The sequence below is a fragment of the Sorex araneus genome, chromosome 1 (genome assembly GCF_027595985.1).
Source record: "Sorex araneus isolate mSorAra2 chromosome 1, mSorAra2.pri, whole genome shotgun sequence".
NCBI classification, from domain to species: Eukaryota; Metazoa; Chordata; class Mammalia; order Eulipotyphla; family Soricidae; genus Sorex; species Sorex araneus.
Window position 1 is genome coordinate 175435335 of NC_073302.1, and position 24632 is coordinate 175459966.

The 24632-nt window shown below is 38.4% G+C and overlaps 1 protein-coding gene across 1 annotated transcript; it reads left to right on the forward strand.

Moving 5' to 3' along the window:
• The first annotated feature begins 5409 nt into the window (after positions 1 to 5409).
• STARD4 (StAR related lipid transfer domain containing 4) lies at positions 5410 to 23880 on the forward strand. Its single transcript, XM_004615784.2, has 6 exons — positions 5410 to 5539; positions 10416 to 10531; positions 11626 to 11675; positions 14200 to 14326; positions 15142 to 15256; positions 18810 to 23880. Exons 2-6 carry the CDS (start codon positions 10427 to 10429, stop codon positions 19037 to 19039), a joined length of 627 nt encoding a protein of 208 aa, XP_004615841.1. The 5' UTR covers positions 5410 to 5539; positions 10416 to 10426; the 3' UTR covers positions 19040 to 23880.
• The last annotated feature ends 752 nt before the right edge of the window (positions 23881 to 24632 follow it).

Below are 24632 nucleotides of genomic sequence, written 5' to 3' on the forward strand. Positions count from 1 at the left end.
TATTTGGGAGTAAAATATTGGTCACATATTTTGCAAGTAAATACAGGGACACTCAGTTTTACAATATTCCACACCTGCTTTGATCATCTGCTACAAACAAAAAAATGAAATAATAGCTTTTATAGCAATGCTCTGCTTTTAAATTATAAATTTTATGTTGGTCAGAATTGTCTTGCTCTTTTAGCTATTTTAAAAATATTTGGATACATATTGCTATCTAAATCAGTTAAAATCTCAAGGGATCTTTTGAGAACAGTACTATAGATGCAGTCGATGCAAATGTTAGCAGGGATATTGGGAAATCACCAAGACTCTCCAGATCACAAAGAAATCCAGAACTTGAGCAATGTACTGGGATTAAAACACCTATGATAGATAATTGCAAAACACAGCATAAGCATCTGTTAGCGGCCAAAGCAGAGTCAACACAAAGCTTAACTATCAGAATATTGTTTCTCTGAACAATATTCAGATATGCTATGCTCAGTCAAAACTTAAGATTCAGTTTCTATGAAAGAGAAAGCATATTACTGCAAATACAAATTTTAAGCTTATCTATGACAGAGAGAAGAGCCAGAGTCATTGCTAATTTTATGGAAGCATAATAACAATTTCTCTTTCTGAGAGAAAAATGCTGAAATCAGAAATTGGAGAAAAAGATCTATGAAAGGTGAATATGACAATCACTTTGTGATTTTACTAAATACACAAGTGCAATTGTGGTTTCTGCACTGAAATCCTAAAACAAAGTTCATTCCGTTTTTTAAAACTTCTCTTTTTTAAAATTGAATTACCATAAGATACACAGTTACAAAATTCATTCTCTAAAGGAATATTGATTTTACCAGTCAAAAGTTCTGATGGAAGAAGTACAGCTGCCCCTAATTCAATCGCTAGCACCCCGGCTGGTCCCCCGAGGCCACTAGTAATGATCTCTGAACACAGAGCTTGGCATAAGCCCTGAGCACCACCAGGTGTGGCTTCAAAACAAGTTCATATCCAATTGGATACTTCTCTCTTTATTCTTTCTCAAGCGGATTGCACTGTCCATTTTTTTTTTTTTACATAAACGATCTCAGAGTTGTGAAATATGTAGAAAGTAGAGTACTGGAGCTATAGCACAGCAGGTAGGGTGTTTGCCTTGATTGCAGCCGACCCGGGTTTGATTCCTCTGTCCCTCTCAGAGAACCTGGCAAGCTACTGAGAGTATCCTGCCTGCATGGCAGAGCCTGGCAAGCTACCCGTGGCATATTCAATATGCTAAAAACAGTAACAACAAGTCTCACAATGGAGATGTTACTGGTGTCCACTCAAGCAAATCAATGAACAATGGGACTGCAGAGGCTGGCAATATTTTTATATAAAGTCTCACATGTTCAGCTCTGCAGGACATATCTACTTACAACAGGGTGCTTTGAAAGCATAGATGAATGAGTGTACTTAGGTTCCAGTCAAACTTTGTTTACAGTGCAATTGGGATACCTAAACCGGTACACTGGACATAATTCTGCAAGAGGTTTTCTAAAGTAATTGCATGAAGTAAATAATTAAACAACAACATTTGGGATGAAGTACAGGGCTTATGGCATTTACCTTGTGCACGGCAAACCCTGGCTCAGAAAATGCCCTACGTACTCACAAGCACCTTCAAAAGTGATTCCTGAGCACAAAGCCAGGATAAGCCCTGGGCATGGCACTTTGTGGCTCAAAAATCTTATTTTTATAAGGCCCTTCTTCAGAGGTCTGATACTGATCACAAACGCTGGACCACTTAGGCTTGCTTCTTCCAGCCATGTTCTCCCTTGAACGTTTCTTTCTGTCTCTGCTTGCTTGATTAGCTTGCTCTTTGAAACTTGTATTCTCTCTGGAACATGTACTTTCTTCCTTCTCCCCTTTCCTCTCCCCCCTTCTCCCCTGCTCCACTCAGATCTAAATAAGTTTCCTTTAATAAAAACAATCTTGTGGGGCCATAGAGATGGTACAGTGGGTAAGGTGCTTGCTTTGCACACAGTCAATCTGGGTTTGATTCATGACATCCCATAAGGTTCCCCCAAGCACAGACAGGAGTAATTCCTGTTTGCAGAGCCAGGAATAAGCCAGGGGTATGGCTGGGTGTGGCCCAAAAAACAAACTAATCTTGCCTCTCTCTCTCTCTCTCTCTCTCTCTCTCTCTCTCTCTCTCTCACACACACACACACACACACACACACACACAAACACACACACACGGCAGTCTAACACACTTAAGACTATTTTAGTCAATATTATATCATCAAAACAGGGTTGTTAGGAGTCACATATCTAGAGCCACAACCTCATGAAATTTTGACTCAATACTTTTGGGGATGACTTAAAAACAACCTTTTTAAACACCTCTCATGATACAGATGTGTGGGAAATTTAGGTGCAAGTGTTCCACATTTTGGCTATTGTAAACAATGCTTTGATGAACAAAGTTATACTGGGATAACATTGTAGTATATTAATGTTTTAAAGTTCTTGGGATGGTATTCAGGAGAAGGTTCATTGGATCATATGAAAATTTTATTTTTAAATTTCTCAGGAGTCAGTACACCTTTTTTCTAAAAGATATACCTTTCAAATGAAACCATTTATGCACAAGGGAACGAGTGGTATTAAGTATACAACACATTGAATTAAATAGTTACTCAAACAAGGATAATTAATTCAGTTATATTATCATTGAATTTGAAGGTGTAAAACAAAACTTTACTGACAAATAATAGCTAAAGAAGTTCTTGGTTACTAAACTGACTCTATAAGAGTCACTAAATCACATACAAAAGGGTAGAGAAACAAAGACAACTGCAGAAACATCCAGAATCCATGTAAAAGATGACATTAAATTCTTTTATTTTAATGATTTTATTTAGTATTAATGTCCTGAACTCATTGATCAAAAGGCACAAAGTGGGTGGATCAGAAAACTGAACCCAGCCCTTTCCTGTTTAAATGAAACTCACTTGAGCTGGTATGATAAGCACAAGGTCAAAGTAAAACATATAGTAAAAAGTAAAACAATCAGATAGGTAAAGGGTAGGCTTTAAGAGGTGAGGAAAGCTATACTCATATGAGACATAATAGACTTAAACCTAAAAAAGGCAATAAAATATAGAGATGGGCATTATACAATGATCAAAGGATCTTATGCCAAAAAAGACAGCATGTACGCGTCAAACAAAGTCTCATTAAAACATGTAAAAAACAATTACTTGCAGGAAAATATCAACAGGAATATAATAGTCATAGAGGATTTTAATACATCCTCGTCATTAGATATATCAACCAGACAATCAAAAAGAAAACAGCAATCTTAAAAGAATAGAGGAAATGCATCTACCAGTCTCTCCAGACCCTAAAGATGAGTACACACATTCTTCTCCAGGATCCATGGAACATTCCTAGGATAGCCCACATGCCAAGGTATAAAACAGCCTCCAGAAGCAGATGAAAATAGAAATCATATCAAATATCCTCTCAGATCATAATGCTTTGAAGCTGGAAATAAATCACAAGCATTAATCTGGGAAAAACCTAAAGAACCTGAAAACAACACATTACATATTACTGAACAATCACTGGGTCAAGAAGGAAGTTAAAAAAAGAAATAAAAAGATTACAGATATAAATGAAAATGTAGATATGAGCTACCAGAACTTATGGACACAGTAAAATCTGTGAGAAAAACTGATAGCAAGTTGTTCATAATAAAACAAGAGCAGTGACAAATAGGTGACCTAAACTCATACCTCAATAATCTAGAAAAAGAACAAAGAAAGCCCAAAGTAAGCAGAAAAAATATTTTGGATAGCCAATACTTTGGATAGATAAGAAAGACATTAGGGAAGTAATAGAAATTCAAGCATAAATAAAAGATAAGGAAATAAAAACCACTGCAAAAATCAATAAAACCAATAATTGCTTTTTAAAAGAATTAGTAAGATTGACAGCTCCCAGCTAGAATCACAAAGGGAAAACAATAGAGAGGGAAAGCCATGATACATCAAATCAGAAATGGAAGAATAAATTACAAGTCACCTTCGAAATAAATAATCATATGAGATAACTGTGAAAAACTTAGTAACACTAAATTGAAAGATCTAACAAAAATGGATAAATTCATAAAATGTTATAATCTCCCGAGGCAGTGTCAGGATGAAGCAGAAAACTTGAAGAGAACTGTTGCTGTTAAGGTAGTTGAGAGTTTTCTAGAATGTCTCCAAGCACAGGAGAGGTAGTACAGCAGTTAAGGCAGTTTGATCACCAGCACATTTATGGCTCCCAGAGGACAGCCAGGGACACTCCTAAGCAGTCAGTAGTCCTGAACACAGTGGGTGTGGCCAGAACACAATCTCCCCAGGGCAGAGGCACACACAGAATCCACACAGAAACCAAGCCTGAGGCCACATGAATTCAGCAGTGATTTTTCTTAAATCTCAAGGAGGACCAGCCACCCATTTTCCCCAAACTCTTCAAGAAATGAAAAAGGAACTCTCCCACTTTCTATGAGACCCATATTACCTTGATCCCAATAGCTGGTGGACATAACAAGAAAATGTTCTAAAAATTTAAGTGGCTGACAATATTTGTGCGTGTGTTTTTATGTTGTTTCTCTATGACTAGTCAGGGCTTGCCAGAGGAGGGTTTTTGTTTTGTCTCTCCTGGTGGCTTTCCACAGTGGGTGAAATAAATTATGTCTTTCTTACTGGAACTTTAAACAGAAATCTAATTGCTCATTTTCACTCTATCTGGAGGAGTGGGCTCTGTTCCCAGCCCTATGCAGTGCGTTCCTACGGGATGCTCTCATGCTGGTCACTGGTGGCATTCCCACGGGATGCGCTCACGCTGGTCACTAGTAGCATTCCCACGGGGTGCTCTCACGCTGGTCACTAGTGGCATTCACGGGGTGCTCTCACGCTGGTCACTAGTGCACAGGCTGGCCCGGGTTGAGCCCTCACCCTCAGCAGCGGGAACTGCAACTGGTGCAGTCTCCCTCCTCGGCTTCCCGCTCCTCGCCGTGTTCGCATCTGTCCAGGGCCTGCTTACTGCCCGAGAAGTCCTGCAGTCCGCTGGCCACAGCCCCCTTCAGGAGCCCCGGCCACACCCAGCGCCCAGAGGACGCGCTGCAGGGAGGCGCCGGTCGCACCACGCGGGATCAGTCCATCTGCAGCGACCAATCAGCGCTGCACATGCCAGCTCCAGCCAATGGGAGCTCTCGCACGTGGCGGCGGCCGCACCTGCCGTTCCACCCCGAGCGCCAGAGCTGGGCCGGGGCGGGGGCGGGGCGTTGCGCTCTCTGCCTCCTCATTGGCCAGGACCCGCAGTGCCTGAGCTCTCGCTGTCTTCCGATTGGTCAGCCTTCTGGCAGCTCGGCCCGCCCACTGGCTCCAGCGCGGGGACCTGGACCGGGAAGTCAGCGGCCGTAACGGGCTCGTCCTGCGGAGAGTAGTCAGTGCTGCGCTGTCCGAGCCCCGCGCTGCCCAGCCCTGCGCCGCGCGAGCCCCCGGCTCCACCTCAGGTAGCGGTGGGCGCGTGTCGGAGCGCGTTTCCCGGGAACAGCTGGGCTGGTGCGGTGGCGTGGGCAGAGTGGGGTGCAGAGGGCACGGGGCAGGCAGGTCAGAGACAGGGGAGGGCAGCGCCCGGACCCCGGCAGTCGGGGCAGCTCTGCCGCCAGCTTGCGGGGCCAGCCACCACCCCGCGCCCGTTAGTCCGGGATGGGCGGGCGCTGCGGTTTGGGGAAACCCAGTTCCAAGCTGGGGGTGGGGGGGGTGGTAAGAGGCCAGAGGGTGTCCTTGCTTCGCCTGGGGGCACAGGGAGGCCAGGTGTCCCGGGAGTCTGGGGGATCTGGGTACCCCGACAGAGAGAGACCGGGGTTTCCTGTACTTATTGGTAGTGCAGTTTCTTCCAGCTCTTTGCGTTGGGCTGGGTTTGTTTCTGCGGGCAGAAACTCTGACTGGGACTCCCTTCCATCACTTCTGAGCTGCGTGATGCTTCTGTTCTTCCCCATCAAGTGGGCTCGGAAATCAGAGGATCGGCTCTTAAAGGTTGCTTATGAAACCACACAATTTGAAACAGCCAGAATGAGGGGGTCTGGTTGCTCTAGAGAACGCAGTAAAGCCCCCTCCAGACGCCTGGGCCCACCAGGACCTCCCTCGGAAAAGAACACAGACCAACCTACCTGTGCATTCTCACCAAGGGCCTAGGACTCCCCTCGGCCTTTATTTTAATCGGCGACTAGAGTGCTGGAGCTTGAATATTGTCTGACTCGCGCTTAAGGCTGTGAGTGCTGGACAATTTAAGCGTTGGATTGGCGAGCTGGAGGGCTAGTACAGCGGGGAGGGCGCTAGCCTTGCACAGGGGCCACCCTGGTTCCCTCCCCGCATCCTGGAGGGCCCGCCAGCCTCTCAGGACGAGGTCCCTGAGTACGGCGCCAGGAGTCAGCCCTGAGCACAGCTACCTGTGGCCAAAACAATAAGTCGGGTTTTCTTTAGCCTGTCCTAGAAGAAGTGAACGTGAGCACCAAAACAGCCTGGGTAATCATATTCCCCAGGTACACCCAGTGAGAGCCCTGCTTGTTACAGCCAGCCCTCAAGTGAGGAATGGCTGTATTTGGTTGAGGTGGGAAAGACAAAGTACTAACTCAAGGTCAAGTGGAAATCAGACTTGCTGAAGCTCTTGTTAGGCAGGAAATAAAATGCTTAAGGCTGTATTGTAGTTTGTGCAATATCGCAGGGGATATCCATAACATGTTAAAATGCAACTTTGCTTGGAATCCACATCAATCAGGAGCTTTAAGTGACTTCTTCTTTGTATTGTTTGGTCTTTTTCAACAAATGATACTTTGTCTTTATTAGCATGGAGATATTCATTGTATTTAGTATTTGGCAAAGATTTGTGTTGTTGATTAGGTGCGGAGAGAAAAAAAAATCAGTTTGTCAATTCTGCCCACTTGATTTCAACAGGTATTTTCTACACTAGGAATCACTTAAACATGGACATAGATAGAAAATATGGACAGAATGGTTAAAGTTAGGGAAAAATTAAAGGTGGGCCACCCAGCCTTTGAGCATGTGTCTATTAAGAGTTTATAACTTTTTATAGAAGCTTTTAGGTTCTGACTTGGCTGGGTGATGTAATTTAAGTGGTAAAGCTGGACTGTTTTCTACTGTAAGATCAAGAAAGGGAATACAAAATAGAATTGTAAGAGGGACTTGTGAATGGCAGTTTAAGCTCTTCCCTGACATTCTCCACAGATGGAGATTGCAGTGCTGCATATTGCTTATTTTCCTTTTTGTTAATGTTAGTGCCTGTTATATTAGGATGTACTTAAGCCTTGATAAACCCAGTACTGCCTCCATCTTTGATTCTGGAATATAGTTTTAGATATCCAGTCAAGCTTTCCACAAACAGCAGTTTAGGTAGTGATCATTGTTGCCTTTACAAGTTAATTTTAATTAAAAAAATCATGCAAGAATTAATTCCTTGCCTGAGAACTGGTTTACAGAATTGAACTTACCATAGTAGGGGTGGTGTGGGCTGGGATGGAGGGGGTGATGAGGTGGGAATACAGGTGGTGGATTGGATATGGGGTTGAAGCATTGTATTCGGGAATCCTTTCATTGACAGTGTTGTAAATCATGTTTTTAAATAATTTTTAAATAACAGCCGGGTTAAATACTTCAGTGCACTAAAAGTGAGTTTACCATGTCTGTACTTTTTTTTTTTTTCATTTCCCACATGTTCTACCACCCTATGGAACTTACTAATAGTTTTTAATGTTTTTTGTTGTTGTTACTGTGATTCATAATGAATGGTATTTGAATAAGTCAGCTTTCAAAGTAAAAATTTTATTTCTGTAGTAATTAGGCTTCTTAAGAAAAATATTTGTTGCATTATGATAATGGAATATTTGTTTTAATCTTTCAGGTACTAGGAATGACTAATTTGGTCTGCTTTGGGTATTTGGAAGTCTTTCATGAATAAGGCCAATTCTTGCACCCCCCCTTTTTGTGGGGTTCTTAAGTATACAGTTTATTGTATTGAACAAGTCACATTTCTGACCTCACAATTAGCTGGGAGATGATAGAAAATAATTTGAAGAAGTATTGGTCGGTAACTCACCTCTTTAGGGTGCTCGGGAATGAGGAGCAGGCTGAGACCGTGACCCTCAGCAAGGCCACAAGGTAGTTCAGAAGTCAAAGACCGTTGAATGCTTGAGCCAGCCATGTAGTTGTGAGCCCTGGGCTCATTCCCCAGCTCTCCCTACACCTTATACTTTGAAAAATTCCTCTTTTCACTTAGTCTTGGCAAGAATTCTGTAAAATCATTGTGTCCTTGTAGATCCTGTCCAGGGGTTTGCCCCACCCCATTGTGGCCTATTTAGGAGTGCCGCCCTCAATTTGTGTCGAACCTGAACTCAATACCGATAGTGGGAATGAGTGATAAGTAAGCAAACAGGTGTCAGCTCTTCACGTTTCTAGGGAGTTTCTGCTTTCTTAATGTGTGCTGTATTTACTCAAAGATAACATCTCCGTTGATAATATCTTTTCATTTTATTTTTGATTTTTGTCAAATAGTGCTGGGAGAGTGCTTATTTATCTCCCAACCACAGGAACCTGTCAAACGACTTAGCCTTTGAGTTTAAAGAATACTGTCTAATTATAATTATCCTAGTAATAAAATGAATTTATCTGAATTCTTTGTTTTTATTTTTTGCAAATCCCTATAAGAACTTTTGCTTGTTTGTAACATACCCTTGCGTAGGTTATTATTGAATTTTATATCAAATTGGCAGTCTCTTGAATGAAAATTAAATCTGTGTTATGGACTTTTTGTTGAGTGCATCAGCTTTTAGACTGTGGTAAATCTACACCTATTAAACATTTCTCATCACACATAAATCCTAAATTCACTTAACTCATTTTTCTGTGTATTGTTTCTAATGGGAGATGCCATCCCAAAATATGCTGTTTTGGAATAAAAACTATTTTTAGTTTAAGGTAATTAAGAAACAGCATGCACCGAAAAAGACATCTCTTCCTTAGTTACCAGATGCAGGAATGTAAGATCGTTTTGTGAATGCCTGTCCTCTCCCTTACAAGGAAAATAACCCTTATATTTGGATAAATAGAAGTTGATACTAAAATGACTTACACAAACCTTTTAAAAATAAGCCTTGTCTTCAGTTTGCTTCCCTTCCAATAAATTTATTTTATAATTTTCCTCTTGCATATAAGAATGAAATATTAATTTCAAATTGAATTATGTGTCTTTTATTTTCTGATCATTTGCTTTGTCATTTTAGTTTACGGTTCTAAGAGAGTAGAGGCAAAGTTTCTTTACTACATTTCTGTATGATCCCAGTATTATTTTTAATGTTTTTATTCTTTGTTCTACTTAAATATTGACTATGCAAAATTGATTTGCTTTGGTCATCTTTAGTTTTTAGACCAGTGATGCTTGGCTTGCCTATACAGCAAAATAATTCATGATGCTTTTGAAAAGACCTGGATTTCTAGGGCCAACTCCAGAACAGACCCATTGAATCAGACTATCTGGTCTTGAAATCTAATACCTGAAAACAGTATTAGATTTTCAAAGTAAATCACAAAAGAAAACTTCAAAGAAAATCAGAGCCAGATAGAAGTTAAAGAAAAAAAAGGCACTTGTGTGATAAAGTTATTTAAGGTTAGCAGTAATATCCATATAAAAATATGTTGGACAGCAGTTTATCTTGAAAATTACTACTGATCATCATTTTTGCATCCATTATGTGTTCTGATGGTTCTAAGAGTTCATGTGATCTTCTTTCTGACAAACTTCACTGACTCTGATATTTGTATTTCATCAAGCAAAATAAAATAGTGAAAACAGCAAATTTCTCTATATTCTAAACCTTATTCAGAGTTCTGCAGCCCTTTTCATCAAGTGTCCAGTTGCTGTCATTAGTTTTCCACGGAATTCTAAATCTATTGGATGGTAAATAAACATTTTCAGTGGTGGAAGTTCTCAGGAATCTTTGAAGAATATGTATCTTACACATAGTGGAAGCAACAATCATTTTTTTATTTTTGTTATCAGGACTTTTATATTTATTCCTTATATTAGATTCCAGTAGAAGGGGAAATAGGATTGTCCTTTTGCATGAATGATCTTCACATCTCAGTACATATGATTCTCGTCCTGGATATGTGGGACTGACTTGGGGACTCATAGAAGAAAACCTCTGCACAGGCCCCATTTAGGAAGTTAGGGTGGGAGCCAGGGGGAGATGGACCCCATAAAATGATCTTTTGTAATTCCCAGGTAACTGTTATAAGGCCATATTTGAAACCCACTTGGCTGCTGAATGAAACTATAGTATTTGCTGATGCCAATAGTGCTTTTTGTTCCAGGAACAAAAGAAATGGAAGAATTGTCAGATGTTGATGCCTTTGCAACTAGACTAAAGAATACCCTCATCCAGTACCATGGCATAGAAGATGATAATTGGCGAATGGTTAAGAAAATGGTAAATTGATTAAATTACTTAAACTTGAGGTATAGCTTCTATATGATGAGCTGGTTGATAGCCATAATGGAATGCAAAAATACAGATGATAGTTTAGACAGGTGTGCAGGGGAATCATTCTGCTAAGATCAGTAGTGTGACATCTTATAAAGAGGAAACAGTATTGATCCACAGTGCTGACACACTAAATGTGAGAGTAGGTTTATAGTCAAGATCCTAACAATGTATTGCTGACGACTTATGTTAAGTATGGATATTAATAGCAAAATATTTCACAAAGTCTATGAGTATGACCAGTTAGTATTTTTCCGAACTATCCTGTGGCTAAGTATTGACAGAGCCACCCAAGAACTAGGATACAAAAGTGCTTGACGTATTCTAATAGTCAAAATTCCTTGGAAAATAATTGAAAAAAAAGAAAAAATATATGTATAGTGGTTAATATACAGTAACACTATTAAGACAGTAGATTTGTAGTTGTCAGGGTTGATGGTGAAATTAGGCAGCAGTTGCTAAAGTGAGTAGTTCTTTTTGGAATGATGATAGTATTTCAATACCGTTTTAATGACTTTAATTTTATTTTACACACCCTAGGAAAATTTTATGGTATATGAATTAGATATTATAAAGCTTTTTTTTAAAGTGCTATTGCTAAATCCTAAAAGTATTTGAATTTTGAGGCCAGAGTGGTAGCACAGCAGATAAGGCACTTTCCTTGCACGTGGCAGGTCTGGGTTTGATCCCTGGCACCCCATATGATACTCTGGCCCACCTGGAGTGACCCTTGAGTGAAGAGCCAGGAGTAAGCCCTGAGCACTGCTGTGTGTGACACAGGATTTGAAAAAAAGAAAAAGTATTTAGATTTCATTAAGTCATTGACTAATCTTTTTTGAAGGACTATAAATAATGTGAAGAACTTTATTATACAAGGTAAATTAAAATCATGATCATTTTATGGTATAAATGATTTATCTAATTTTTTTAAATGTTAAATTTGATTTTAATGCAAAACTGGTGCTTTATAAAAGTATGTTTAGTTACATCTAAAATTTCACCTGTGTAATTATCACTACATATGGTTTTTATTTTTCTAGAAAGATGTAATAGTTTGGAGAAAACCTTCAGAAGAATTTAATGGATATCTGTAAGTTCTTATAGTTTTATGTTGACTTTTTAAAACATAACCGACTTCATATTCATATATGTGTACATATACATGCATATGTATATTTGTGTATGTCTAATCCTTCATATATAATGTGTATATATACACATAATCACCAAAATAATTGCCAATAAAATTGAACTTTTGATTTTAAACATTTTAAGAAGTGTTTTTTACTTTATAAATTCAAGTTTGAAGGTTTTAAAATGTCCGTATCTCTGGTAAACAGTTTATGATATAGGGGTTCATAAATAATGATTGAAATCTTAATTGATTAGAATGGTATGTAAGAAAGGCCCTTTAAAATTTATTCTGCACTTAATATTTTTCTAAGATTTTATCTAAAGTCATCACGAAGATAATATTGTCATTTTATCCGGTCATCTGTTCTTGGACACTTGAGACACTTGTTTCCAGGTTTGGGCTGTTGTTAATAGTGGTACAGTGAGGTGTTCTTTGTTTTTCTTTGACCAAAAGAAGAGAGGAGGAGAGGGAGGGGTGAATCAGGGAAGGGAAAGAAAGAGAGAGACAGACAGACAGAGAGAGAGAGAGAGAGAGAGAGAGAGAGAGAATAAGAGAGAGAGAGAAAGAGAAAAGAAAAGTGCCTGTCATAGAGCCATAGAGGTTGGTGGGGGGAGGAGAGAAACTGGGGACTTTGGTGCTGGGAAATGTACATTTCGAAGGGATGGGTGTTGGAATATTGTATGACTGATACCCAATTTTGGACAACTTTGTAACTGTACATCTCAAGGTGATTCAATATAAATTAATTAATTAATTATTTTTTTAAAATGAAGAGGTTTCTTTGAGGTGCTCTTGAAATAGACGCCAAGAAATGAAACTGCTGGATCATAATGGGAACTCAATTCCTATTTCTTTGCTTCAGTTTTCTTGGCCAATAGTATGGAGATGCCTCTAGATTCAATGTCATGAAGTGTTCTGCCTATGTTTTTCTTGAGGTAATTTATGGATTTAGGTCTCATATCAAGGTCTTTAATCCATTTTGAATTCATTTTGAGCATGGTATGAGATAGGGTCTAAGCTCATTTAAAAAAATATGTGACTGACCAGGTCTTTTGCTACCATTTGTTGAAGAGACTTTTGTCTGAGGGACTTTTGAATTGTAAGCTAAGTAATTATTTTTCTTATATTCTGCTCAATCTGGACTGAAAGTTTATGATATATGTTAAATTTAATCTGATAGCTCGAAATGTGGAAATGAGCTTAGAGAGTTTGAAGAGACTACTCTGGAAATCCAGAACAGCAATTACTCTGAGATAATGTGCAAAAATTTTGACAGTGTGCATATATATGTTATCAGAAGATATTGTGGCTTTTCTTAGAGTCTTAGAGAAATATGTCCCAATTCAGAGTTAGATCCAGAGTTGAATTGGACACAGGATGCCCAAACTAAGGATTTAATGTGGAAGTTCAGAAGTTCAGAGGTTTGCAAAGGACACTTAATAATAGTGACAGTGGTTTTGGTGGTGATGATGGTGTTGGTAACTAATTTACTCTAATCACTACATTTAGGAAAGCATCTTAATGAAACATTAGTGATTTAGTAGTTCCCGCTATTGAATGGGTAAAGAATCAAAGACATTTTGATTGGTGTCAAATGGGGATTCAGCCTTTAATTTTTCTCCTAGGGTAACTATTGAACCTAAGCACTATTCATAGAATAGTGCTATAGTGCTTCCTTTCATCACTTATGTGTAAATGCCGCTTTGGAACACTTTAAAATTGTTTGTAAGTCAATTCTAGGATAGTCTGTTCCTTGGTAGCCATTTTTTTCCCAGTTCACATAAGGGTTTTTTTTTTTTTCTCTTTTTGGGTCACACCCAGCATTGCACAGTGGCCACTCCTGGATCATGCACTCAGCAATTACACCTGGCAGTGCTCGGGGGACCATATGAGATGCTGGGAATCAAACTTAGGTCAGACACATGCAAAGCAAATGCCCTCCCTTCTGTGCTATGGCTCCAGCCCCCCACATGAGTTTTTAAAGGTTAGGGTAAAAGTATGTATTTACTAATACATGTTAGAAAGTAAGTGGGAAAAGAATACATAAAAAATAAACTGAACCCAAATCATAACAAATTTTTCTATATTCATGATATCAGATATAGCATATTTCACTGGAAAATGCCCTTTCCAGTGAAGTAATTCTAGAACTTACTCTATCAGAAAAGTTGTTGGGATTGCATTAAAAAAATCTTTGATGGGAGCCAAAGAGATAGTCGGGTATCTTAGCACTTGCCTTTCATGCTGTCAAGCTGGGTTTGATCCCCAGCTTGGCATGTGGTCCCCCAGATACCACCAAGAATGATTCCTGAGCACAGCATCAGGAGTAAGTGCTGAGTATCATGAGGTATGACCCCAAAACTAAAATAAATAAGTAAAAAATCTTCTTTTGCCAATATTTCTAAGAAAACTTTCAACTGTGGTGGCATGTCAAAGGTTTTCATACTAATTCTGTTTGATGTTCATATTTTTTCTGCAGCTTCAAAGCCCAGGGTATCATAAATGACACTGTCAATGCTGTCATAGATCATATCCGCCCAGGGCCCTGTCGCTTGGACTGGGACAGTCTCATGACTTCATTGGATATTTTGGAGCAATTTGAAGAGGTATTTGTTTAAAACCATCACTTCAGATTGTGTGTGTGTGTGTGTGTGTGTGTGTGTGTGTGTGTGTGAGAGAGAGAGAGAGAGAGAGAGGGAAGTGGGGGAACATGGAAGTATGAGCATGTGCACACACTTACCTCGATGGTCACAGCAGAGACCTCACTGTGGCAGACTTGAGTTTTCTGCTGTTAACTGAAGAATGTGTATTGCACTGTTGTTGCTGCTGAAGCAAGTTGGCAGCATATATAATTGTAAAACCTTCATTTAGGAGGTAGTTAAAATGTACGTTTTAACTTCATTTACGTTAAAATTTTGAAACATCATCAGATTCAGGTTTCCAGGTAAAACTATGTAGGCTTTCCACTTAATTGGAACCCTAAATCGGAGTCTGAAGATAAAAATGTCGCCCACATTACAAACCTCCACATTATAAAGTGCTTGCTCTCCTGTTAGCCATATTTGAACTTATTCATGATACCATTGGCATTTTAGCCAGAGTTTTTGTGGATTTTATCTTAAAATCCTACACCTACTTTCATGTTGAATATTAAATAAAATGCCAGGCAAATGTATTGAATTAGAAATTTGCTTACTGGGTAATTTATTTCCGTGTGTCTTTTTATATCTTGTTTATATCCATATGGTTAGCAGTGTAATTGAGAAAATAAATAAATAAAAGCCTGCCAGAGGCTCCATGTGAATCACTATAATGGTGACATGTTTTCAGTGAACACTTCTTACTGGAGGTTAACTTAGGGTCAGTGAGCTTGTATTTGTGATTCCTAAGGTAATAATACCTATTCCGTATTCCTTTTCAGAATTGCTGTGTGATGCGTTATACTACAGCAGGTCAGCTTTGGAATATAATTTCTCCGAGAGAGTTTGTTGATTTCTCCTACACCATAGGCTATAAGGAAGGACTTTTATCCTGTGGTAATGATCACAAAATTTTCTACTTAAGTTTGTTTTAAATATTTGTGTTTTTTAGACTGGGTGTTCTTTCTATGTAAAGTATATTTTTTATTTTAGTACTTATTTTGTGTTACTATGCTGTGTACATGCTAAACGTAGGAACTATTTTGTTGTTGTTTGCGGAGTCATATCCAACTTGCTTAGGGCTCACTCCTGGCTGCTTGAGGAACCATATGGGGGACCAGGGATTGAACCCGGATTTGCCATATGCAAGGCAAGCACCCTACCTCTGTACTATCTCTCTGACCACTAACCCTAGGGTTTATAATAATAATATCAAGAAGATGTTTGAAACCTTTCTGGAAAGTTTTTTCCTAATTACACGGTGTCACCCAGTTCATAGCTAACAAATTTGGGTGTCATGACTACCTCTGAGTAAGAGACCCAAGGATAGAGACATACTGAACCAGTGAGGTGCTTCTTGCTTTGCATGTAGCCCACTCAGAGTCCAACCCCTAACCACATACGGTCCCTGGGTCCTTCTCAAGAGTAAGCCCCGAGCACCGTGAGGTTTGTGCCCCCATAACAAAAACAAAACAAAAAACAAAATAAACAAACAATAAAGCAAGAAAGGAAGGTTCAAAAAATATATTTCCTCTCAAGTAACTCTCAGACATCAGCTTCTGAGTTACATACATAGAAAAAAATAGGTATCACATGTATTTTTTTAAATTTATTATTTTCTTTATTAATGAATCACCATGAGGGTACAATTACAGATTTACATATTTTTGTGCTTGTGTTTCAGTCATACAATGCTCGAGTACCCATCCCTCCACCAGTGCCCATTCTCCTCCACCGATGACCCCAGAATCCTTCCCACCACCCCATCCCATCATCCCCCCATCCCACCCCACCTCTGTGGCAGGGCATTCCCTTTTGTTCTCTCTCTCCTTTTGGGTGTTGTGGTTTGCAATAGGGGTATGAATGCCCATCGTGTTTGATCTATAGTCTACTTTCAGCACGCCTCTCCCATCCCGAGTGGGTCCTCCAGCCACTCTTTAGTTGATGTTTCCTTCTCTATCTGAGCTGCCTTTTCCCCCAGCATGTGAGGCTGGCTTCCAAGCCATGGAGCAAACCTCCTGGTACTTATTTCTACTATTCTTGGGTGTTAATTTCCCATTGCATTGTTTTATATTCCGCAAATGAGTGCAATTCTTCTATGTCTGTCTCTCTCTTTTGACTTATTTCTCTTAGCATGATACTTTCCATGTTGATTCACTTATATGCATAGTTCATGACTTCATCTTTTCTAACAGCTGCATAGTATTCCATTGGGTTGATGTACCAAAGTTTCTTTAATCAGTCATCTGTTCTCGGGCATCCAGGTTTTTTTCCAAATTCTGGCTATTGTAAACAGTGCTGCGATGAACATACAAGTGCAGATGTCATTTCAACTGTACTTTTTTGCCTCTCTGGGATATATTCCCAGAAGTGGTATTGCTGGGTCAAATGGGAACTCAATTTCTAATTTTTTGAGAAGCAACCATATTGTTTTCCAAAAGGGCTGAACCAGTTGGCATTCCCACTAGCAGTGTAGGAGGGTACCTTTCTCCCCACATCCACGCCAACACTGGTTGCCTTTTGTTCTTTTGGATGGATATCACATGTATTTGATATTTTTATCTCTGAATTTTTTTAAGACAAAAATTTAACTGTTAGATAAGTCTTCCTTTTCTCCGTTTCTCCTTTCTTTCCATTTATTACAATCCTCAAGATTCATTTTACTAAAGAAATTTTAAAAAATTTGAAATTGTATGTTAAAATCTATCAATACTGAAGAAAAATGTACATAAATAGTAATTTTACAAGTGAGAAGATATCTCAGTCTATGAATTTTTGTGACATCTTTCCAACTGTCTTATCAGTATCTTTCCCCTCTACATCACTTTACATATCAGGACAGTAGTTGAAAGGAAAACAGGTACCATGAAGATAGAGATATAAATGGCTTCGCATTCAGTCTCTTATTCCAGGAAAAAAATTCAAGGCATGTATTGTTTCATAAGAAGGGTAAAAAATTCTAGATTGCTTTGAATATAGTTAAATTCTCTCCATCCATCTTTTTAATGCAAAACATTTTAAAAAATATGTAGTTCCATTTGTTTCTTTTCATTTCTGTTGCCTTATCCATTGGAATTGTATCACTGGAAAGAACTTTGAGGTCTATATCTTGCAGTGTTCTGCTAATATTATCCTCACATTTTATGGATTCTGGTCCGATCTCAAGGTCTTTGGTCTTCTTTAAATTGTTTTTTGTGTAAGGTGTGAGATATGGATACAGCTTCATTTTTTTTTAACCTGTAGATATTCATGTCCAAGAGTCACCCACAGATAGAATATGTGTCATGGTTAATAGAACCAATATTGCAAGTGTTACAACCTCAGAGACGCAGAAATTTCCATTGTCTAAACATCATGTTTTTTTCTTTATTTTGTTCAACCTATTGATATGCCCATTTTAGAAAATATAGAAATTGCTGCATTCAATTAAAAATACACTTTAACTTATATTCAATAAGTCAGTAAAGAAGCTGGGAAGCTCCAGTTGCTTCCTCATCAACACCCACCTATCCAAACATTTTAAACTTCTTGTTCTTGGTTTCATCATGAGTATGCATAATTACTGTTACGGTACCTGGCACACAAATTAGTGCCATGAAGATGATAGAAACCATTGGGAAACTTTGTTGCTGACCAAGACTGAAGTTGTGATTTGGGATTGGGGAGGGAGTGCAGGTACCCAAAGCAGTTGGTCAATGGAAGTGACGTAAGGGTGAATCATTCCCCTCAAAGAGCATAAAGTCAGCAGTTTTCAGTGGCAACACGACATTGATGGGGGCTTCTGTCTGTTGACACTCTGGCGGACAGCCATCTTCATCAGAATGCATTGTTTGTTGCATACCCAAAACCACAGGACTTTCCAGCTTTCCAGGATCTCCTGACTTTATTGAGGCTTTATTTGAGGCTTCTAAGCTTCATTTCCCAGCATTCTTAGTTTTGATTGTTTTCCATGGATTCGATAAAATTGTATGGTTTCAGCCACCCATTCTCTGGAATGACCTGACCTTCCCACACTACTCTCTTTGCGTCCTTATGGGTAAAGTAAGCATTTTCATATATGCTGGAGTTGGCAGTTGTCGACAAACAGACCCTTCTTCCCTCTTCACCTGCTCGCTGTCCACAGGGAGTAGTAGCGGTGTCGTAGGTCTCATTATCGCCATCTTGAGCCAAGATTTGTAGTTTCCATGGAGTCACCAAGATGACATGATGTCATCTGTTCTGAAGGGAATAAAACTTTCCCTGTTACCTTTCTATCTGCGTCCTGTCAGAATTCCGCTTGGTAATTACCTTTTTAATTCCTCAGTGTTCACTCTTGTGGCTTATTTTTCAAATACATGGATAATGAGACAAATATTTAGACAAGAAACCTGATAAAAAATAATATTTTGAATAATATATTTAGAGTAATGTCAATCATTGTTAACAATGTTATTTTTTTATTGCCTTACAGGGATCAGTCTTGACTGGAATGAAAAGAGACCAGAATTTGTCCGTGGGTATAACCATCCCTGTGGGTGGTTTTGTGTGCCTCTTAAAGACAATCCAAATCAGAGTGTTTTGACGGGATATATTCAGACAGATCTACGTGGGATGATTCCTCAGTCTGCAGTAGATACAGCCATGGCAAGCACTTTAATCAACTTTTATGGTGACTTACGAAAGATTTTACAAAAGGCTTAATACACTCAGATTTCAGTATTATGTTCCCCTCAATCTGCATGGTCTGAAAATTTCCTCCTTTTCTTTCTTCACAAACTGTAGAGAAAGTTGATATATTTTTGGTTCCTTTTCTTCCTAAAGTATCTTTGAGAAGACGTTTCCATTTTCTTAAGTGGTCATTTGTATGTTGTTTGGTGTGGCATTGTGTCTGGGAATGGGAAGTGGGGAAACCCACACAATAGACACAGTCCTCAGACCCAGACTCCCAAAAAGTTGAGTAATGCCTTGATATGAATATTCTGGCTGCTGGAAAATTAGAGAAAGTATACATTTTATGTTACTAGATTAAGAAAGTCCAATTCAGTGCTATAAATGTTTTGCAAATATTTTTTTCATTTTTTATAAGGTAAATATTAGTGCTTTACTTTTTGGTGTACTCTGTGAGTTTGCCAAGATCTTGGACTAAAGAAAAATCTCTTCTCTATATTTTATAAAGAGAAACTTTATTATCTGTTGACCGATACTTCTTTAAGTATTAAAAGGAGCAGATAAAAGATATGATATTATCTATAGTGATCAAATGCAATTCTGTTTTGATACCTAGAGAGCATTATTTTATAGGTATCTTAAAAATATTTGTATCTTTATATGTATTTATTTTGGGAGTCTTAAAAGAATCTACACATGAATGAGACGGTATAGAAACTCAGAGAACTGTATTTTATATACAGAGAACTGTATATAGCTCCATTTTGATTGGGCAGTAGTCTGTGTTGTATGAAATGATTGGTGATATTCTTTAGTCACCAGTAGAGAACCGTCTCTCCGGAAAGTCAGATGCAGTGAATGTTATGTATTTCTTTCATTTTCAGAAGTAACATTCAAACTCATAAAGAATTACCAACTGTATTACATGCATTTACAGTTATGATATAACTCCAGTCTGGAATTGTAACAGATGTGATCATAGATGTATCCTAATGTCTAAATGTGTCAGCAAATCCCTTGATTCTGTGGTCTCCTTAAATGAAGTTCATAAGTGATTTTAACATTCCAATTTATTTCTCAACTTCTGAACTGCTCATCTAGTTTCCTTCTGAAATGAGCAGTCAAGGCAATCTAGCGTGACTGTTCAAATCCATGTATGTATTTGCGTTTGTGTACATGTATATGTCTTGAAATCTATTTCAGTGTACAAAGTGAGTTTTATAGTATTGTTTCTGTTTCTAGTGCTTCTTTTGTTTTTTTGTTAGTATTTTTGGTTAATGGGGTAAAGTAAGCTCAGAAGCATGTTTAGACACAAAAAAAAGCACAAAGGTGTATAGTAATTCAGATGCATAAAAATTTGATGTTTTATTATTATTATTATTATTTTTTGCTTTTTCTGAGTGTAAGTAAAGAAAGCATAAGTGGGGCTGGAGCAATAGTACCACGGGTAGGGCATTTGCCTTGCACACAGCCGACCCGGGTTCAATTCCCAGCATCCCATATGGTCCCCTGAGCTCCGCCAGGGGTAATTCCTGAGTGCAGAGCCAGGAGTAACCCCTGTGCATTGCTGGGTGTGACTAAAAAAGAAAAAAAAAAGGAAAAAAAAAAGGAAAGCATAAGTCATTAAGTCATTTTCTTCCGACTTACTGTGATAAACTACAAAAAGTAGAACTGATCTCTATTTTAAATTATTTCCTATTAAGAATGATGATTTCAAAAATCAAAAAGGCAGCTGTAACACTACAATATCCGTAGTGGAATGTTTCTAGAATAAAATATTTTTTGCAAGATCTAACGGGAGCAGTTTCCATTGATCCTATCTTGGTTGAGTTTTATTAATCTTTTGCTAAGTTGACTATAACTTTTGATTTGCTAGATTTCTTTGTTACTTTTTCCTCTTTTGCAACAGGGGAAAAAACTTGACAGTATAGATTTCATTTAATTTTGTCAATTTTCTTTCATTTGGTTTTATCCATGTGATTTTGGGAGGCCTTTTATATGTCAGTATTTTGTCTAGGATGGTGACATACCAGCAGATGTCCAATTAGAGGGTTCTAGATTGGGTTAAAAATTTGCAACAAGACTGTGCATTAAGTAAGGGCTACTGATGCCTGATCTAGACACCCTTGAGGGTAGGTCAACTGTCCAGTCACAGCTGCACTGATATCCCCTTTTAACTTCTATCTTGATTAGTTTTTATGCAATCCACTGTTGAATGTAAACTACTGCAGGCAGGCAAAAGGACACTTACAGCAATTTTTTAATTCAACATTGTCATTCAGATGGATTAAAAATTATATTTGAATTACCTGAAATTTATACATAGACTCTACATGTCACTTTAGATCTGTTGAGCTCTAGTTCTTGACTTTAAAAAACACAGCTTTATTGAGGTGAGTTTACAGTTTACCAGTGATAAGTATACGATTCAGTCATTTTTAAATACTTTTATATTTGTATGTGTCACAATAAATCAGATTTAGTACATTTGCATCACTGGGAAAAGATCCTTTTTGCCCATTTGTAGAGTCATATTAACTTTTGCCCATTGTAGAGTTATATATTAACCAAAGTTTAGCATAGTTTACAGTAAACTGGAGATTATGAAAGAGATGAGGTTTTATTTGGCTTTCTTTTTTTAAAGGAGGAGAGTTGTGTTTAATCTAAGCTCAGGAATCCTGAGATAATGTATGAAATATATTATCTCATATCATAATAGTATATAATATAATGTGTGTTGGATTAATATTAGCACAGTTGATATTTCCATTGTAGTGCTGTAGAATAGAAAATATGAGTCATGTACACATTTCAAAATTTTTAGTAGCCATGTTAAAAAAGTGAACAGAACTTGGAGCTAGTTTTATTAGTGTAGTTAGTCTGACTCAATATATCTTTGATATTTTCTTCTCAACATGTAATTAATGTAGAAATGCTGAAGATAATTTATATCCATTTCTTTCAATTGGGTATGTATTTTATTCATTTGTACTTCCAGTATTGTAAGTCTCATTCTTGCATGAGGGCAGTGGTCTATAGTGAACAGCACAGTTATATAGTTTATGCATAAATTGTTTCTCTATGATAAGAATTAGAGAATCTGATAAAATTAGATTTTTTAAAAAATCTCTTCTTGTCTCTGGATCCTTTAGTGCTGGCTTAGTGGAACCTCTGACGTTAGGAATGAATTAGTAGTTGTCAGTAAATTAAAAATCATAACAAAATATTTCTCTTAATGGTTAAATTTTATAGGGTAGTTAGTGAGATGAAGGAATATAGTCATCCTACATATGTGGCTGTTGGGTCCCCACTGGCACTGCCCCTGAGCTATCTGGCTATGCTGCCCCGTTGACTGCACATCCCAGGTCCTGGAGGCAGGAGAGCTCCTGAGACATTGCTCAGAGGCAAAGGGCAGTGCCAGAGGGGCACCTTCTCCCGTAATTTATAACCGTTGCTCCTCTGTTTTGAGCAGTTTGACTTGGCTCAGGCCTCTTCCTCTTCTTCACTAGGATGTTATGTTAATTGTTAACAAAAGTGGTTCCCTGCCACCTTTGTCTCGCCACTGCAGTGCTGCATGGCTCATGGACTCCCCAGCAGACTCCCACTTGCCCACGTTTGTTGAACGTCTCCTGTGTGCCACACTGCCCCTGCGTGGTATTCTGTCAGTCACTGTCCCTCCACTCTCAGGTGGCTCCTCCTCCCTATAATTATCCTGTTGAAATGGGAATAAAGGTTGTTGATTATTGTCTGGCCATTTGTCTGCAACCAGTTTGTCTATCAGCCAGGGACCCTCTATGAGCCAGGATGCACCCGGGGACCAGTCACTGCAGGATGGTGACTCGGACACGTGGCTAATTATTTTCTCTAACTTATAGCTACTTTGCATTAACAACATGTATATACAGTAAATATTTAGCATAGTATTGTTTTCAGTACAGGGTACCTATATTTTTAAGGGAGTTAGTTTTTATAAAAGAAAAAATAATTTATCATAAGTGATACTATTATAAAAACTTAGTTCAGAGGGATAATTAACTGTTGATTTTAATACAGTACTCAGCAAAAATAGTTATGGAATTTAATTGCAGTTAATGTTTAATGTATTTTGCTGAAGTAGATTGTAAATGTTAAAATTCTTTTTGTTTCAACATTCTGCATATATGAATTTGGATATATATGAAACTATACTTCAATCGCAAAATTATCTCCCAATAAAATTCCCCCTCCCCCCCCAAATTCTCTCCATTAATTGAAAGACATCTTATCAACTCTGTTTGAAATAAATTAACATCTCAGCTTAAGACCTCTGTAGTTCAGGTTCCTATGAAGAAGATAGGAAAGTGTTATAGAATCAAGCCTCCTGCCTATTGAGCTCAGGTATGGGTAGATTCCCTTGGATATAGGGACAAGCTTTAACTTTATATCAACAGCACACTAACATCCTTAGACACAGTTAGGAAAATCCAGTTACTTTTCCAACTCTGAATTAATAAGACAGCAATGAGAGATGCTGATCCGGCTTCTGTCAGACCCTGTGGAGAGTTCTATACCCAGTGTATCCCCCATGCTTTTCTTACTCAACTATTTGAAGAAGAAAGATTAGATTCCTCCTACAGTGTAGGAAGTCGGATTTAGAATTTTTTCATTATTTTGCTTTAGTGACTTTACATGTGTAGTTAAAGATTTATTTCTTGCAATTAAATGAAAGCTATATTACATATGTAGTTTATTTCTTTAGAAGCTTCCAATTGTTTTATAGGCTGGTATGTAAAACTAGATGATTTATTAAATAAGAGCATGTATTACTGTAAATAAAAAGTTTTTATTTTTAAATTGTTTTGAAACATACCAAAATAAAGTTCTAGATACTTTTATCAGTGATTGTGTGTGTAATTTCCTACAACCTTAAGGTAATGAACAAATTGTATATCATTCAATTTCATGTATTCTTTTTAAAAAATTTTATTTTATCACCATGTGGAAAGTTACAAAGTTCTCAGGTTTATGTCTCAATTATACAATATTCAAACACCATCCCTTCACCAATGCCCATATTCCACCACCAAAATCCCCAGTATACCCCCCGCCCCCACCCCCTACCCCCAACTGTATAACTGATGAATTTCACTTAATTTTTTCTTTACCTTGATTACATTCCATATTTCAACACAAAACTCACTATTGTTGTTGGAGTTTCCCCCAAGAAAGACAGCCCTACTAAGGAAGCATTTGATAATTAGTTTTCCATTAAAAGATTGTATGTTTTCAGTTTTTAGAAAAGGTCGCGCGGCTGCATTAGCGGCCGCGCGGTTCAGATGTGTCCCAGTCCCGCATCCAGGAGCCATGTTAGTTGCTGCTCAGTGTCGCCAGGGCTCCATCTGAAGAAGGTGTGGTGGCTGTACCTCCACCGTCTGGATCCCCGGTGTTGCTGGCCCGGTTTCGGGTCCAGAGCATTCTCTGGCCACATTGCTCACCCAGAACGCCCGGCTTCTTCTCTGTTGAATGTGGCAAGATGGCGCCGAGGGTGGGTCGAGGGCGTGACTTCTGGCGGCCGGCACCATTTGGAGGCTGGGCTGGTGCCGCCCCACTCCAGTGCCCCCCCGCAGTTTGGATGTGTCCCAGTCCT

Excerpts from the sequence above, each read along its gene's own strand:
- STARD4 (XM_004615784.2), top strand. The coding sequence starts at position 10,427 with ATGGAAGAATTGTCAGATGTTGATGCCTTTGCAACTAGACTAAAGAAT. Across the intron at positions 10,532-11,625 it reads GGCGAATGGTTAAGAAAATG|AAAGATGTAATAGTTTGGAG; the intron begins GTAAATTGATTA and ends TTATTTTTCTAG. Across the intron at positions 14,327-15,141 it reads TTTTGGAGCAATTTGAAGAG|AATTGCTGTGTGATGCGTTA; the intron begins GTATTTGTTTAA and ends ATTCCTTTTCAG.